Below are 14,622 nucleotides of genomic sequence, written 5' to 3'. Positions count from 1 at the left end.
CAATGGGTGTCATAGCTGCATCTTTTGGGGCTGCTGAGGGAGGTTCAGATAATGGTTGAGGACCTCCCCTATAAAGGCTTGAAACTGCAGATAAAACCAGTGCCTCACTCTACACTCTGAAAGATTCCAGGGCCACACTATGGTTACTGAGATCTATATACCTGGACAGAAAAGGAAATTTAGTCCTCAGTCTTCTCATAAGTCACATCTGACTCAGTACCCACCACAGCGCTACTATGACTACAGCGGAATAAGTCCAAATTTCAAAGGTGCAGACTATCAGGTCTTCCATGTCACAACCTTCCACCTCAAAACACCAGTTTTGACTCGTTGGTCATGGCCCCGAGAGAGTTTGGAGACTTATACTGGATCTCAGAGCACTGAACAAAGTTGTGAAGGCTCAGAAATTCAAGATGGTCACACTAGCAGTGATTATTCCATCTCTAGAACAGGGAAATTGGTTCTCCGCTCTTGACCTCCAGGATGCCTATTTCCACATCTGTTCTGCCATCCCACAGATGATTCCTCCGGTTTACCCTAGGTCAGGACCATTACTAATACAGAATACTCCCCTTCGGCCTCTCATTGACTTCCAGAGTATTCTAAAAAGTTCTCTCCATAGTAGTGGCTCACCTATGCACTTGCGGGGTCATGATCTACCCATACAAGGACTGTCCCCTCAGGGGCCCACTCCTTCGAAGATGGCCACCCACAGAACTGTGGAAATATTTACGAAGCTAGGGTTACAAATCAATGTCCAAAAGTCAGCCTTAACTCCGGTACAGCATTTGGAGTTTATAGGGGCCGATCTCTATTCCTTGCAAGCAAGAGCGTTCCTTCCACAACAGATTCCACAGTCTGTCCATGCTCATAAGTTCAGGCCAGTCCATAGACATCAGCCAGGCATTGGCACACTTTTGTAATATCTTATGCCAGACTATACATGAGGCGTATTCAGACACGGTTCAATTTGGCTCACAGACCAAACAAAAACAGGTTAGACAAACCTCTCTTGATGCCCTCCAGGATCAAACACTTGCTGGGTCTTTCTACCAACCCAGGGAATGTTTGCACAGGGGTCCGGTTTGCACACTCCACACCCCTGACATTGCTTCTCATTATGGATGCATCCCTCATAGGTTGGGGAGCACATCTCAACCTCATACTCAAGGCAAGTGGTAGTCCATGGAGAGGACTCTCCACATCAACCTCCTTGAACTCAGAGTAGTCGGGAATGCTTTTGCTCTTTCTTCCACTGGTCAGAATATGCACATGAAGATCATGACAGATGACACAGTGTGCATGTATTACGTAAAGTGTCAGAGGCTCCAGATCATTATCCTTATGCACAGTAGCACTAAAGCTATAGAACTGGTGCATTCACTACAGTGTTCTAATATCAGCAGTCTACCTACCAGGGATGCAGAATATAATAGACAGTCTCAGTTGCAAGTTCTCACACGACCATGAGTGGGAAGTGAACCCAGCAGTACTCCACAGCGTATTCTGTCAGTAGGGGACATCAACAACAGACTTATTTGCTACTTACCTGAACAGGACATGCTCACGCTATTGCTCCAGGGCTTGCCTCGAACAGCACTCATTAGGGGACATGCTCATTCTTCCATGCAACAAGGGCCTTCTATATGCCTTCCCCCATTTGCTGTTGAAAGGCCCGTTAAACATAAAAAGGGAAAAAACAAATGTCATGCTAATTGCTCCCACCTGGGCTGAGGCAGATGTGGTACCCGTACCTGTCACAGTTTGCGACATGTCCACAGATCCCTCCTCAACCCACACCTTACCTCCTCTCGCAGAACAAAAGACACATTCTCCATCCCAATCTATGGATGTTCCGTCTCAAGGCTTGGGTCCTTCATGGTTCCAACATGGTTCCTGCTCCAAGGAGATACAGGAAATACTACTATACAGTAGAAAATTGGCTACCCGTCATACTTACCTGAAAAAGTGGACTAGGTTTCAGGTTTGGTGTAATTCCAGACAAATTACCCCAACATCTTCTACTCTCCTCGTGGTGTTAGACTACATGCTGGATCTCAAGGGGTCAGGGCTTTCTTCAGTTCGCTCAAAGTACACCTGGCAGCCATGCTGACTTTCCATCTACAAGTAGAGGGTTACTCAGTTTTATCACACCCAACCACAAAGAGATTCCTCAAGGGCACAGTGAACCTCTTTCCCCAACCCAGACATCCAACTCCAATGTGGGACCTAAATCTAGTTTTAAAGAGCCTTACTAGACTTCCTTTTGTACCTGTGGCCGCTTGCTCACATACTGTCAATGAAGATAGGTTTTCTGGTAGCCATCACCTCAGCAAGGAGAATAGGGAAAATAGTGTCACTAATGGCATATTTTCCCGCCCACCCCGCTAACAGTATTCTTTAAAGACAAGGTTACCCTTGGGTCATACCCAGAGTTCATCCCCACGGTGACCTCGTCTTTTCATATAAACCATCTGATCCACCTCCTGACGTTTTACCCTAAGCCTCATCATGATAACAAGGAGGCTATACTGCACATGCTAGACATTAGGAGAGCCCTGGCCTTTTACCTGGATAGGATGAAGGCCTTTAGGAAATCTTCTGAGCTTTCCCTTTCCATTGTGGAAAGGTCTAAAGGCACAGCGATATTGGCCCAGACACTCTCCAAATGGGTCTTGAACTATATTAGACATTGCTATCATGTTCTCAGTGTGGTATCTCCGTCTGCAATCTGTACACACTCCACAAGATCAGTTTCCTCCTTTGTCGCCTTCTTCAAGAATGTTCCTATCTTGGAAATCTGCAGGGCAGTGACCTGGGCATCTGTGTATACCTTCGCAGAACATTAGTGGAGTCTCTGCTTCCGATGCTATCTTTGGCTCTGCAGCATTATCATCCATAACAGACTCGACTCCAAAGTCCCAACTTCCCATGGGGGATTCTGCTTCACTACTCGAAGAAGAGTAACAATGGTTCTTTGAGATGTGTGTCCCTATGGGTGCTCCACAACCCTTCCTTTTCCCTTCTATTTTGGAGTTCTCAATAGGGACTCTGCATCAGAGAAGGAACTGAGGGTGGTTTGCCCACGCAGTGCTAGTTAGCCTCGAGGCAGAGCACGAAGTGGGGGGAGAGTGCATGTGTGGGCCAGACTCTGCTACCAAAGATCTCTGATCAGAAGTGCAGGAACGCAGACATGCCTACGGTGGAGCACCCATAGTGGGGACACATCTCGAAGAACTATCATTACTGCACAAGGTGAGTAACTCTTTCCGTATTTTAACCTCAGGTCCTACATCATTTTCACTGGCGTTGCCTACGTTACACACACAGTTGCTATTAACCTTTTTGGTGAAAACTGAAACAAAGAAGTCATTTAGCACTTCTGCCATTTCCATGTTTTCTGTTATTGTCTTCCCCCCTCATTGAGTAATGGGCTTACCCTGTCCTGGGTCTTCCTCGTGCTTCTAATGTATTTGTAGAATAGTTTCTTGTTACCACTTATGTAGTCTGACCTCATATTTCACAAACCACTAGACATCACTCAGGTATCTCTGTATGAAACCCAAAAACATTAGACCAAAGTGTCTACATTCTTAGGAGACTTTACTGTGTGCCACAGGCAGAGAACAGGAGAGACTAAGGTGCCATTGGGGCCCCTGCAATAGCAGGGAATTGATTAGATGAGAGATGCCCATATGGTCCCAGCTGGTGAACCACACCTCATTGCACAGAAAGGTGAAAAACCCCCAAGATCCCAGCCAATCTGACCTGGTGGAAAAATTCCTTGCTCGCCCCAGCTCTGGTGAATTACTGCGACCCTGAGCATGTGAGCAAAACACAAGCCAGGCATCTGGAAAGAGGATTCGCTGTACCATCCTAGAACACTGGTCCACCTTGTCTTGTGTTCTGTCTCCAGCTGTGGTCCCTGAAGCTTAATTGGAAGGCAAAACCAAACTCTTCCTTCTTCCCAGGGATCCATCTAGTCAATTGTGCACAGTGGGAGGGGGGAGAAACCTCCCTGAGCTATTCAGGCAACTGGTTGAAGTCCTGAAGCATAAGATTTGGTTTATCATTCTCTTTATGCAGAGCTGCACATGTTAAGAACATCTTGAGGGCAATGCAGGCAATCCAGTTCTCCCCTGGGCCTGTGAAGGAAGTGGATGATTGGGAGTAGGGGTGGAGATCTTATAGTCATAGATTCCAAGGCTAGAGGGGATCACCAAGGCCAGACAGCCCACTCCCTACCCTCCCTCTCCAGGCTGTAGAATTCCCCCCCAGAAGCTGGATTAAAGTTTTTTAGGAAACAATCCAGTCTTGTCCTAAAGACTTGAAGCGATGGTGAGTCTGCTGCCACCCCTGGTAAACTGCACCAGTGGTCAACCACAATCCCACCAAGGAACTGAATCTCATTTCAGGGTTGAATCTATCTAACTTCAACCTCCAGCCACTGGATCCTGTCTCACACTTGTCAGCAAAGTCAGAAAATGGTGTTAGGGATGAGTTGTGTTCTTACTTTGAGTTTAGGGACAATTGTGAACAATGTTATCTCCAAGGAGCATAGCTTCTATCTTACTTATTTGGCTGCCTTGGTATGAAGTATTTGAGTGTTTTAGGAGAGAATATGGGTTACGTTAGTAGGAAACCTGTGGTGAGCTTACTATGAAATAAACCGCCCGTAACATGGAATATATGGCTGTTCTAGTAGGAAATAGGAACCTACCTTTGTAGGAAATATGCTGTTGCCATGGTATGAAATGTATGAGTATTTTCAAACAGAGCATGTTGCTAATTTCATATACACTGTACAAATATGAATGTTTAATAAATAACAGTACCTTATAAACTTGGCATTTAAAAAAGTGTACACCTTATTTGGAACATTGTAAATGAAAACAAAGTTTTTAAAACAAAAGTGAGCATACCTTTTTGCTGTAAAGGTCATACATATGTGTATGTAGGGCCTTACATTGTTCTCTGTATCTTGGGGAGTGGCATGGTGGTAGAATGGCATCTCCCTAGTTTGTGACGGAGTTAAAGGTATCTCCCAAAGCCAGCATTTTCTTTGTTGTTTTGTGGCACAGAATGCCTTGAAAGACCGGTTTCTGGGTGAGGTTGTACTGAATGATCTGTTCCACAATTCAGATATTTTCAGAGATAAAGGGCTGCTGGGGACGCACAGGTTGTGACATAGGCACAGAATGTGGCTGAGTCCTTGAACACAGATGCCTTAGTCTGCAGGAGGATGATCTTTCCAGCATATTCAGCACCTGTGTCTAAGTTTTTTTAGCCATTTTTCTGTCCTCCTCCCTCTTCTTTTTGTCATGCTTCAGGAGCTCTTCCCTCCACACATCTTTCTGTCCCTCTCTTTGGATGTGTTCAAGAGCTCTTTGAATGCCCTCTCTTGAGCACCTATTTCTGCTATATAGGACAGGCATTTACTTTGTTAGCATCCTGTCCTTGGTCATTTCAAAGTCTCAGTAGTTATGGGGGGAAAAAACTAGTTGTTGTTCCATCTGTAGTATTTATGCCAACAGTGATTAAAATGTTGACTCTCCGCCCCCCCCCCCCGATGTTGGAATTGCAATCCCTTGGGCTTTTTTGTGTTTTGCTTGGACATGGTAAGACACTTTCAAATTATTCCCATTTTGAGTAGGATCATTGGCCCTGTGGTATGAAGGCAGCAGCAGGGAGTTACTTGCTCCACAACTAGGAGGATAATAAATAAAAGGTGCAGACTGGCATGCTGCTGGCAGAGTGGGGGTGGGGGGGAAGCATCATTCAGCCTAGTTAATTGACTTTACACTTCTGTAGGTTGTGCTTACTATGGAGCAGCAGCTTTCAACCTGGAGTCCGAGGTCCCCTGGGGGGCCACGAGCAGATTTCAGGGAGTCCACCAAGCAGGGCCAGCATTGACTCACAGGGGTCCAGGGCAGAAAGCCGAAGCCCTGCTGCCCCAAGCCCCGCCACCTGGGGCTGAAGCCTGAGCAACTTACTTTCACTGTGCCCTGGTGGCCCTGGGCAGTTGCCCTGCTTGCTACCCCCTAATGCTGGCCCTGGCTTTTCCATGCAGAAAAACAGTTGTTATAGTACAGATGGGCCATGGAATTTTTATAACATGTTGTGGGAGGCCTCAGAAAGAAAAAGGTTGAGAACCCCTGCTATGGAGGATGTTACACTCAAGTGTGTCCACAAGAATCGGAGGAGGAAATTTTTCAGAAAGGCAATGGACAAACCGGAAAAATATGCCATGCTACTATGTGCCAGAATAGTGACCCCAGAGCAGGTCTAGCAGTGGAAGAGATCCACAAGCTATCTGAGATTGCTCTATTGCCATGTAATCTCAGTGCTAAATTGGAGTATTACCTTTGTCTTAAACTTTCTTTTGTAACACCCAAGGATCAGCATAAAGTGTACTGCAAAATAAATATGAAATTCACCCACACTGGAACTACTGCAGAATTCTAAAGTACCTTAAAATCTTTCTTTTTGAGATGTTGATGTAGCATGATTTGGTCAGTTTACCTCATAATAACTTGCATTGCCTCAAGGCTGATGGCAGTGATGAAACTAAGATCCAGAAACTTTTTTTTGCTTTCTTTTCTGTACGTGGTGGGTTAAATTCTTATAGTGCTTTACGTTTAATTTTTGTAATGTTTTTGTACCAAGCCTTGTCTGAGTTAGCTCATAATGACTCACATTAGCTAAAAGTGGAGAGGGCAATAATAAAACTGGGCATTAATAAAAGTGAATCCATTGCTTTTTTTCTTTTCTGTATTTCCTGCTATGATAAAAAGTGCTTTTCTTTTAAAACTTACTAACTCCCATGGTGCTGCTGTCTTTGGTGGGGGGCATACTTAGGTAGGGGAGGAAACAACAACAAACACACCATGGTAAGGTGTGTGGGAAAGGAGGCAGCAAGATAGTGGTGGCTGAGTTAGCAAAGGGGGGGGGAGGGAGAATGGCTGAGTTTATATATTCTTGGCCATGGCCTCCATTTTCACCAAGAGGGGTGGGGGTGTAAAAGTTCAGGTGGCAATGTGATTGTAGACAAATATTATGGCATCCTTATTGTACTCAGAAGTAAGTTGCTCAAAACCTCTTTCCCATAAATTTATATAAAAATATACAATACTTAGTGTTCCCCTCCACAGTTTTTCTCTCCTTGTGATGCAGCAGGAACATCTGGCTGTGATTCATTCAGCTCCTGAGTCTCTGGGACTGAGTCCACTTCTGTATCTGCCATAGCAACAGGATATGAGGTTCAGTATAGCTATCTGCATGCTCCGCATCCTCTCCACTGTCAGCAGGGTTTTCTTTGGTGTCCACACAATACAGTAGCTCAGTGATGGCATCTCTCCCAGATATATGAGAGTCACTGTAGCCACAGAACCTCTAAGATCTCTTTATACTCTTAGCCCAGCTGGATCTCCTTTTCCTTAGTGCAGCACTGGGTTGAATCCCTGTTGTGCTTTCTCTCCATTTGTTTGGATAACTACTGGTATACTTGTGTGTTGTGGTGGTTCTACTTCAGATGATTACACACACCTCTCTCCAAAGGGCAATGAAGTGGAAATCTTTGTCACAACAAGACCACACTGATGCATGAGGTATGACTGCCTAATCGATGATCAGGAGAATAACACAGGTATCTGAAACCCACACAAGGTGGAATTGCAAAGGAAAGACTGGCTGCATGCCAGTGATTAAACTGCAAGGTGACAGCCAGCCAGGGTAATTCTGGAGCAGTAGAAGGCACACAGGTAAAGAGGCAGGCGACCCAGTTAGTCAACAGAGCAGCATGGGATACCAGCAGGATGACTTGGCAGTAAAATTGTGTAGCATTTGCCACAGAATGGAGATGGAGATGCATCCACACCTACTCTACTGCGATGAGGGAGGATTTCACCCTCAGCAAACACGCTTCCAAAGTAAAGTTGTTAATGCATATTCAAAGGCCAGATTCGCAACAATATATTTTGTTGTTATATATAAACAATAACTTCAGTGTGAAACAATCAAATTTGTGGTGGGTCAACTTGAAAGTGTAGACAAAACCTAAATCTAGTGGAAAAAACGCACTGGCCTGTTTATGGCTACCCATTTGGCAGATTAAATTTTACAAGAAGAGAATTCAAATAGTTGAACCTTAACCTTTTTGTAATTCCTTAACATTCTGAGAAATTTATATATTGGGTGAAGTGCAAGTAGACAGTTTGTTCTTGTGCTACGTGACTAGTTGGAAACCTCAAGAAAAAGTGTTTAAATTAAAAAGAGGGAAATGTAAAAGCATTTAAATACTATTAGGAATAGTCCTTATCAGCATTTCACCTCTAGTTCTATCGCCAACCTTAAGCTTTTATTCTGTTTTCTCATGGGCTGATTAAAATGATTGTATATGATGTATGGTTAAGATTACACTGTATTTTAAAATATTAGTTCATACCGAGTCTTTCTAGCACTGTATGACTTCATGATTGCCTTCCAGATATTTGGTTTAAGGCCCAGACACTCTCCATTAACCCACCCTCTTCCTCAGTCCACTCATATCAGTACCAAAATTGGGGCTAGATTTTGGGTCGGGGAAGAGGCAAGGAGGGAACTGCATTCTTTAAAATATATACATATCTTTGAGTTGTAGCTATGTTCTCATTCTCACCCTCCCCACGTTCTTTAGTCAAATTGGTCTACAGATTGACTGCATTTTGAAGTGAGTCATGCTCCTTCCTGTTGTTCTCACCATCTTTACATGGACTGTTTTATGCCATGACATGCCCTGAGTGGGGGAGGGGTAACTGTCCCTTGGTTTCTTTGTGACTGCCTCCTAAACTGAGCCCCACTTTATGCCAGTGCTTCTTGTAAGTGCTGCAGTAATTGCCTGGGACAACAGCCTAGAGTCCCATTCTGCACCTTGGTCCTGGCCTGCCGTTGCCTGTTTGCTTTGTCATCCTTTTGTTCTGGGCCCTTCTTAAATCCATAGATTTGCCCTTAATTTTACTCCAATTCCAAAACTATAGAAATTCTTGATATGTGAACCTTAGGGGTGTGGGAAGTAACTGTACAATTCATCTGAGTGTTTCTTTGTACAAGCAATTAATTACTCTGGGCAAATATTTATACTTTTTTAAATCTTTCAGTTCATAAAACACTTAATCCATAGCTCTAGGTGCTGGATAACAAGTAAAAATACAAAAGCTTTATTATTTCAACTAATTTACATGCAGTATTTTAGTATGCAAATAAGAAATCCGTGTAGAAGTTGTGATTTTCAGTAACTAAAAGTGAGAACCAAAGTGTGCAGACTCTTTTTTTTTTCTTCTTCTCTGTTTCACAGATGCATTGATCCCTGTTGAGGTTAACTGTCTTTTGTCAATATTTGATTTCACATACTTCTGACTGATTTCTAGCTCATCCTTTCCTTTTCCAGATTTCTACAATAATATAAATTAATTGAAATACTGTCTAGTTTTACTTTAGTTTCTGTAAAGACGCTATGCTGAAACCCTTTAGCTTTCTTAGCAGTATTAAGGGACTCACATGGTATCCTACAGTAACAGTACGGTTAGTGGGGCAGGGTAGTTAGTGTATCACTTTCTTCACCGGATGAAACCACTGTCTACAGCTATATTAAATGACACATCCCTTTTTGAGACTAATATCCATAGAGCCACCTTTTAAAAGTGATATGAGGTGGGGAGAAGGGGGCAGAAAATTTTTTATCTTCAGAGGCAGGAACGTCATCTGCTCCTTCAGATTAAATGGAAGTTCTGACCAACATGTTGCATGCAGTCTCAAGTTTCAGTGTACTTGATCTCAGTCTTTGATCCTGCAGTTTGACATCATCTTAGTACTATTCCTTTATAAAATACTGATATAAAAATTTGACTACCAGGCTGAAAAATTGGTTTTTAGTGTAATTTTGGTTAATTTTAAATTTTGGACACTTTCTTGTAGTTGGACTTCAAAAAAAAATCTATCTAAATTTATACTGATTAAATGGTATCCTTTACACTTGCTTACAAAACCCTCTTGTCCGTTGTATTTTGGACAGATTTAAAATTTTCACATTGGAGTCCTTCATATATTGGGGATTATAGACTGGCCTTGTAAATCTGATGCCTTTACATATTTAATGGAAAACTAGGTTTTTCCATTTACGTTATTTGGAATAGTTATGTTGACTCCGTCTTGATCAGTGTCTCAGTAATGTAATTAAAAGTCCAACTCCTAACCCCTTTGTTTACTGACTGATGCTTCAGCTTCTTTGTATCAGAAACTATGGCATTCATCTTTGAAGTGCTGAGGTTCCATCATAGATTGTCAGCACTTTAGGGGTGTGCATGGGATACATCAGACATCACTGGAGGGAATGTTTTTGCATGTAGCGATACATGAGGCAGCAGGGAAGCAGCTAATTGTTTGTGGTGATCGGGAGACGTGACGGGAACCCTGAATTCCCCCAAGAGAGCATGTTACATCTATGATGTACTGGTCACTTTCAGGCCATTTAGCCCATGGCCAGTTAGTAGTTATAATTAAAATATCTAGTTAACTTGTACTCATAATAGAAAATTTATCTGAAAATCAGATGTATACAAAGAGAAAAATGTTAAGAACAAGCTTATTAGTATAGACTATTTTCAAATTGGCCTAGGGAATATTTTTTTTTTTTTGTTCATTAGCTACTATGCCTTGATTGATTTATGTATGCAGTGTTGTAGTCGTGTTGGTCCCAGGATATTAGAGACCCAAGGTGGATGAGGTAATAGCTTTTAATGGACCAACTCTGAGTACCTTCCCAGACCTGTGTAGCTCAGAAGCTTCTCTCTTTCACCAACAGAGGTTGATGTAATAAAAGATATTACCTTGCTTACCTTGTCTCTCTGATTTATATTATGTGAACTAATTTGAACTATTCTCAAAACCACAATAAATTGAACAGTTTGCTTGCTAATAACATAAGAATGGCCATACTGGGTCAGATCAATGACCCATGTAGCCCAGGCTTCCAACAGTGGCCAATGCCAGGTGCCCCAGAGGGAATGAACAGAATACGTAATCCTAAAGTGATCCATCCCCTGTTACCAGTTCCCAGCTTCTGGCAAACAACATTCAAAGACCATGATTAGGGTTTTTAGACTGACTTTAATAAATGTCTTTTAAAAATATACATTAATGTTTCTAAATCTGTATGTAGTCTATAAATGTGTGTATTTGGTAAAGTAATTTGTCTCTGCATTTTCTCAAGGGGTTGGTGGACTCTCCAGGGGTTCATCTTTCTCTGGAATTGCCTTCTCTTTAGCAAAGCTGCTTTGATTTCCCCCTCTTCATAGCAACAGTTACTGGCCTAGTGAAGCAAGGCCCTATTGTCAACTTGATGGCCTCCATTAGAACTTTTATATAAAAACTGAGATGTTTGAAGGAGAGGGAACTTGTTCCAAAATTATTCCTGCCTCACGGACAAGTACCTCATCCATGATACACCAGATCAACAAATACATTGGGAATGTCTTTCCTGTTTTGATTGCACTGCCACTATGCCAGTTTGCACTGCCAGTGTCTGAAATGATCTCTCAGCAATTTATCTGGAACTAGATTAATCAGAATAGTGTTTCTTGGAAATGTCTTTCATCTATTTTTATTCTTGTATTGTAAAAGAAAGATAAGTTTGTTTTTATTTTGATTTTTACAGTTACATGGGAATTGGGCTTTCTGCTCAAGGTGTAAATATGAACAGACTACCAGGTATGTTTAATATTTATGTGTTTGATTTTAGAAACAATTAAACAATATAATTAACTTAATGGTTCTACAATATAGTAAGTAAATATATTTTGAAATGTGTGATCCTGATGAGCATCGACAATATGTTTAGCAGGGCATAATACTATATAAAGACAGTCCTTGCTGCTATGTAGAGCTTTCAGCCGAAAAAGTTAATTCTTAATCATGGTCACTGTACTTTGGCTCTCAGGGCATGAAAATCCAGAGTGGATAAAAGCAAATAACATTAAAATCCCTATTTTTTTTATTTTAAATATGATCTTTTGATTTAAAGTAAATACAGACTTATTTTTAATAATCTGTTTAAAATTTCCTTCGCAATTGGAAACCTATGTTAAAGTCTCTGCTTATTATAATATATTAAGATAATTTAAATGAAATATAAAAAATTGGCACTAAACATGTACTGTTGACTAAGTTTTGAAGTCAAACTACTGAATAGGTAGAAATCACTGGTTAAGAATCTGGGAGCAGTCAGTTCAATTCACTATAGATTATGCTTAATTTGTTTAATAAATGAGTTAATTTTAAATACAAAACTTTTTTCTTATATATCCAGAACATTTAGTTTTATTTAATTAAAAAAATAAAATGCCATTTTTGTGCATTTTAGTTGAATTTGAATAGAACTGAACACAAATCACAAGTAAAAAATCTAGTAAATAAGAAATCCATCATTCACCATTTTCTTAACTTACATGTATTCTAATTTTTATTTATTAAGCGATGTAACTGCATCAATATATGTTTTAGATATAGTGTAGCCTGCTAGTTAGTGAAGAAAGCACCGGATGTAGTGTAAGAGCTATATTAAGTTGGTGTGAGAAGATAAGATTTACTTAGTGTTTTACTGGTTACTAACCTTGCTTTAGGAAAATAATATACAAATGCAAAACACAATTAAAACTGATTATTTAAATCAGTGTTCCCTGTTTTCTGATTTAAATCATGATTAAAATAGCTCATTTTTAAATCACTGACTTAATCAATCCAGCCTGTTAATATCCATCATACTTTTCCTATTTAGAACGCCACCAAGACACTTCAGCTACAGAACAAATACAAATCTGGTAAAGTAAGCAGTTGTATGAAAGCCTGAATCACAAAATACTTCCTTGCTCTGCAGATTTGTAGTACGTCATTTTCTAATAGGTAACAGAGATGCCCTGCTGTAATCAAAAGTATATCATTGTTAAGAGTAGAGCAGAACATCTACTCTTGTCCCAACATGGTTTCCTTATCTATTTCAAGACTGTTAAGGAATGCACAGTATGGTGCCAACCACAGGTGCCGGCCTTCAGTTTTCCCTGTGGGTGCTCAACCCCTGCTCAGCCCCGGGTCTCGCCCCACTCCACCCCTTTCCCCAAGGTCCCACCTCCACCCTGCCTCTTTCCATCCGCTGCCCTGAGCACACCCCGTCCCCACTCCTCTCCCTCCTTCCCAGTGTCTCCTGCATGCCGCGGAACAGCTGATCCACAGTGGGCCGGAGGTGCTGGGAGGGAGGGGGAGGAATTGATCAGCGGGGCGATCAAAAGTATTACCTGCTAACTTTTTTCCATGGGTGCTCCAGTCCTGGAGCCACCCACAGAGTCAGCTTCTGTGGTACCAACACTCTCATGCTTAACTGTGATCACACAAGTAGTTCATTGATTTTTCAGGATCAGGGCCTATATGTTAATACAAATACATGGAATATTGTTGTACAGTGTCAACACATTGTGATGTGTTAGTGTATACTTTACCTGGCTTTTCAGTTATTTTAAACTTAGCTATTTCAAATCATATTGGCCTAAAAAATCCTATTTTTTTAACTTTTTTTTTAATAAGAAAAATATTAGTAATCCTATGGCTGAGATTTTAAGTGCTCAGAGGCTAGCAAAACAAGTTAGTTCTGACAGTTAGTTCTGATCCTGTAGTGTAATATATAACATTTATTGTCTGTGCTGTCAAATGTCCTTATATGTACATGCAGACAAAGTATGGCTGTTGTGGGAACCGTAATTTCCCCGAATTGTAGTGTGTTTACGTTTCACCTAAAATGTTATGTTAAAGCTTCAGTGTAATACAGTAAGATTCTGATCACTAAAATAGCTTCCCTTTGAGTAGGACTAGGAATGCAGCTCCCATTTTTGAATACATAAGAAATAGGAGACAAGACTTTTTAAAAAAACTTGGTTAAGTTTAACCAAATGTAGATGTTAAATTAGCCTTACAGCATCTGTAGTCTCCAGTTTCTGATGCATCCAAACAAGTTGCATTTTCAGTCTAAACCTCCCGTCAAGAGTACAATAATGCCAGTGTCCAGTGATGTGGGTAGCAGCTGTGAAGTCAGTGGATTATTGGTGGGTATTCAAAATTATGAATAAGAATAAAGAATTCTCAAAGGTATTACTAATTCATGTAGCTTTCCTTTAGTATAGTATTTTTGTGTTGAATTTTCTGAAAGGCCCTTAATTAAAGTGGTGTCTAGTGAAGCCATTATATTTAAACAGTGTGGGTTAAGTCCTAAATCAGTACAACCAAAGTATGAGAGGGCTTTTTTACCATATTTTACTGACCTTAAATGCTTTGTATTGTGAATTTGCTGCATATTCTTCTGTTAACTATTTTCATAAATTTTACTTCTCCTTAAAGTATGGCCAGTGTAGATCTCCGTATTCAGGATATGCATATTGCCCTAGTTGCATGGAACCCCATAGAAAGCAATGACCTGTGAAGGCAGTGCACAGGCTCCTTTATATACCTCACTGAACATTCAGATTTGCAAAGGAGCCATATGCCCTACTTCATCACAGTTCCTTTCTGACTGTTTCTGCTGTGAGTGTGGAAGACTTTTCTTCT

The 14,622-nt window shown here is 41.2% G+C and overlaps 1 protein-coding gene across 2 annotated transcripts in view; it reads left to right on the top strand.

Moving 5' to 3' along the window:
• Positions 1-14,622, top strand: part of RANBP9 (RAN binding protein 9) — a 71,181-nt gene that overhangs the window by 17,079 nt on the left and 39,480 nt on the right. For both annotated transcript variants that reach the window (XM_084619220.1, XM_084619221.1), the window contains exon 3: positions 11,690-11,742. In XM_084619220.1, coding sequence (XP_084475346.1) covers positions 11,690-11,742 — 53 coding nt within the window. The remainder of the gene's footprint in view (positions 1-11,689; positions 11,743-14,622) is intronic.

Source organism: Lepidochelys olivacea, assembly GCF_965140295.1.
Source record: "Lepidochelys olivacea isolate rLepOli2 genome assembly, chromosome: 2".
NCBI lineage: Eukaryota > Metazoa > Chordata > Testudines > Cheloniidae > Lepidochelys > Lepidochelys olivacea.
This window is presented reverse-complemented; position numbering and strand designations above follow the sequence as displayed.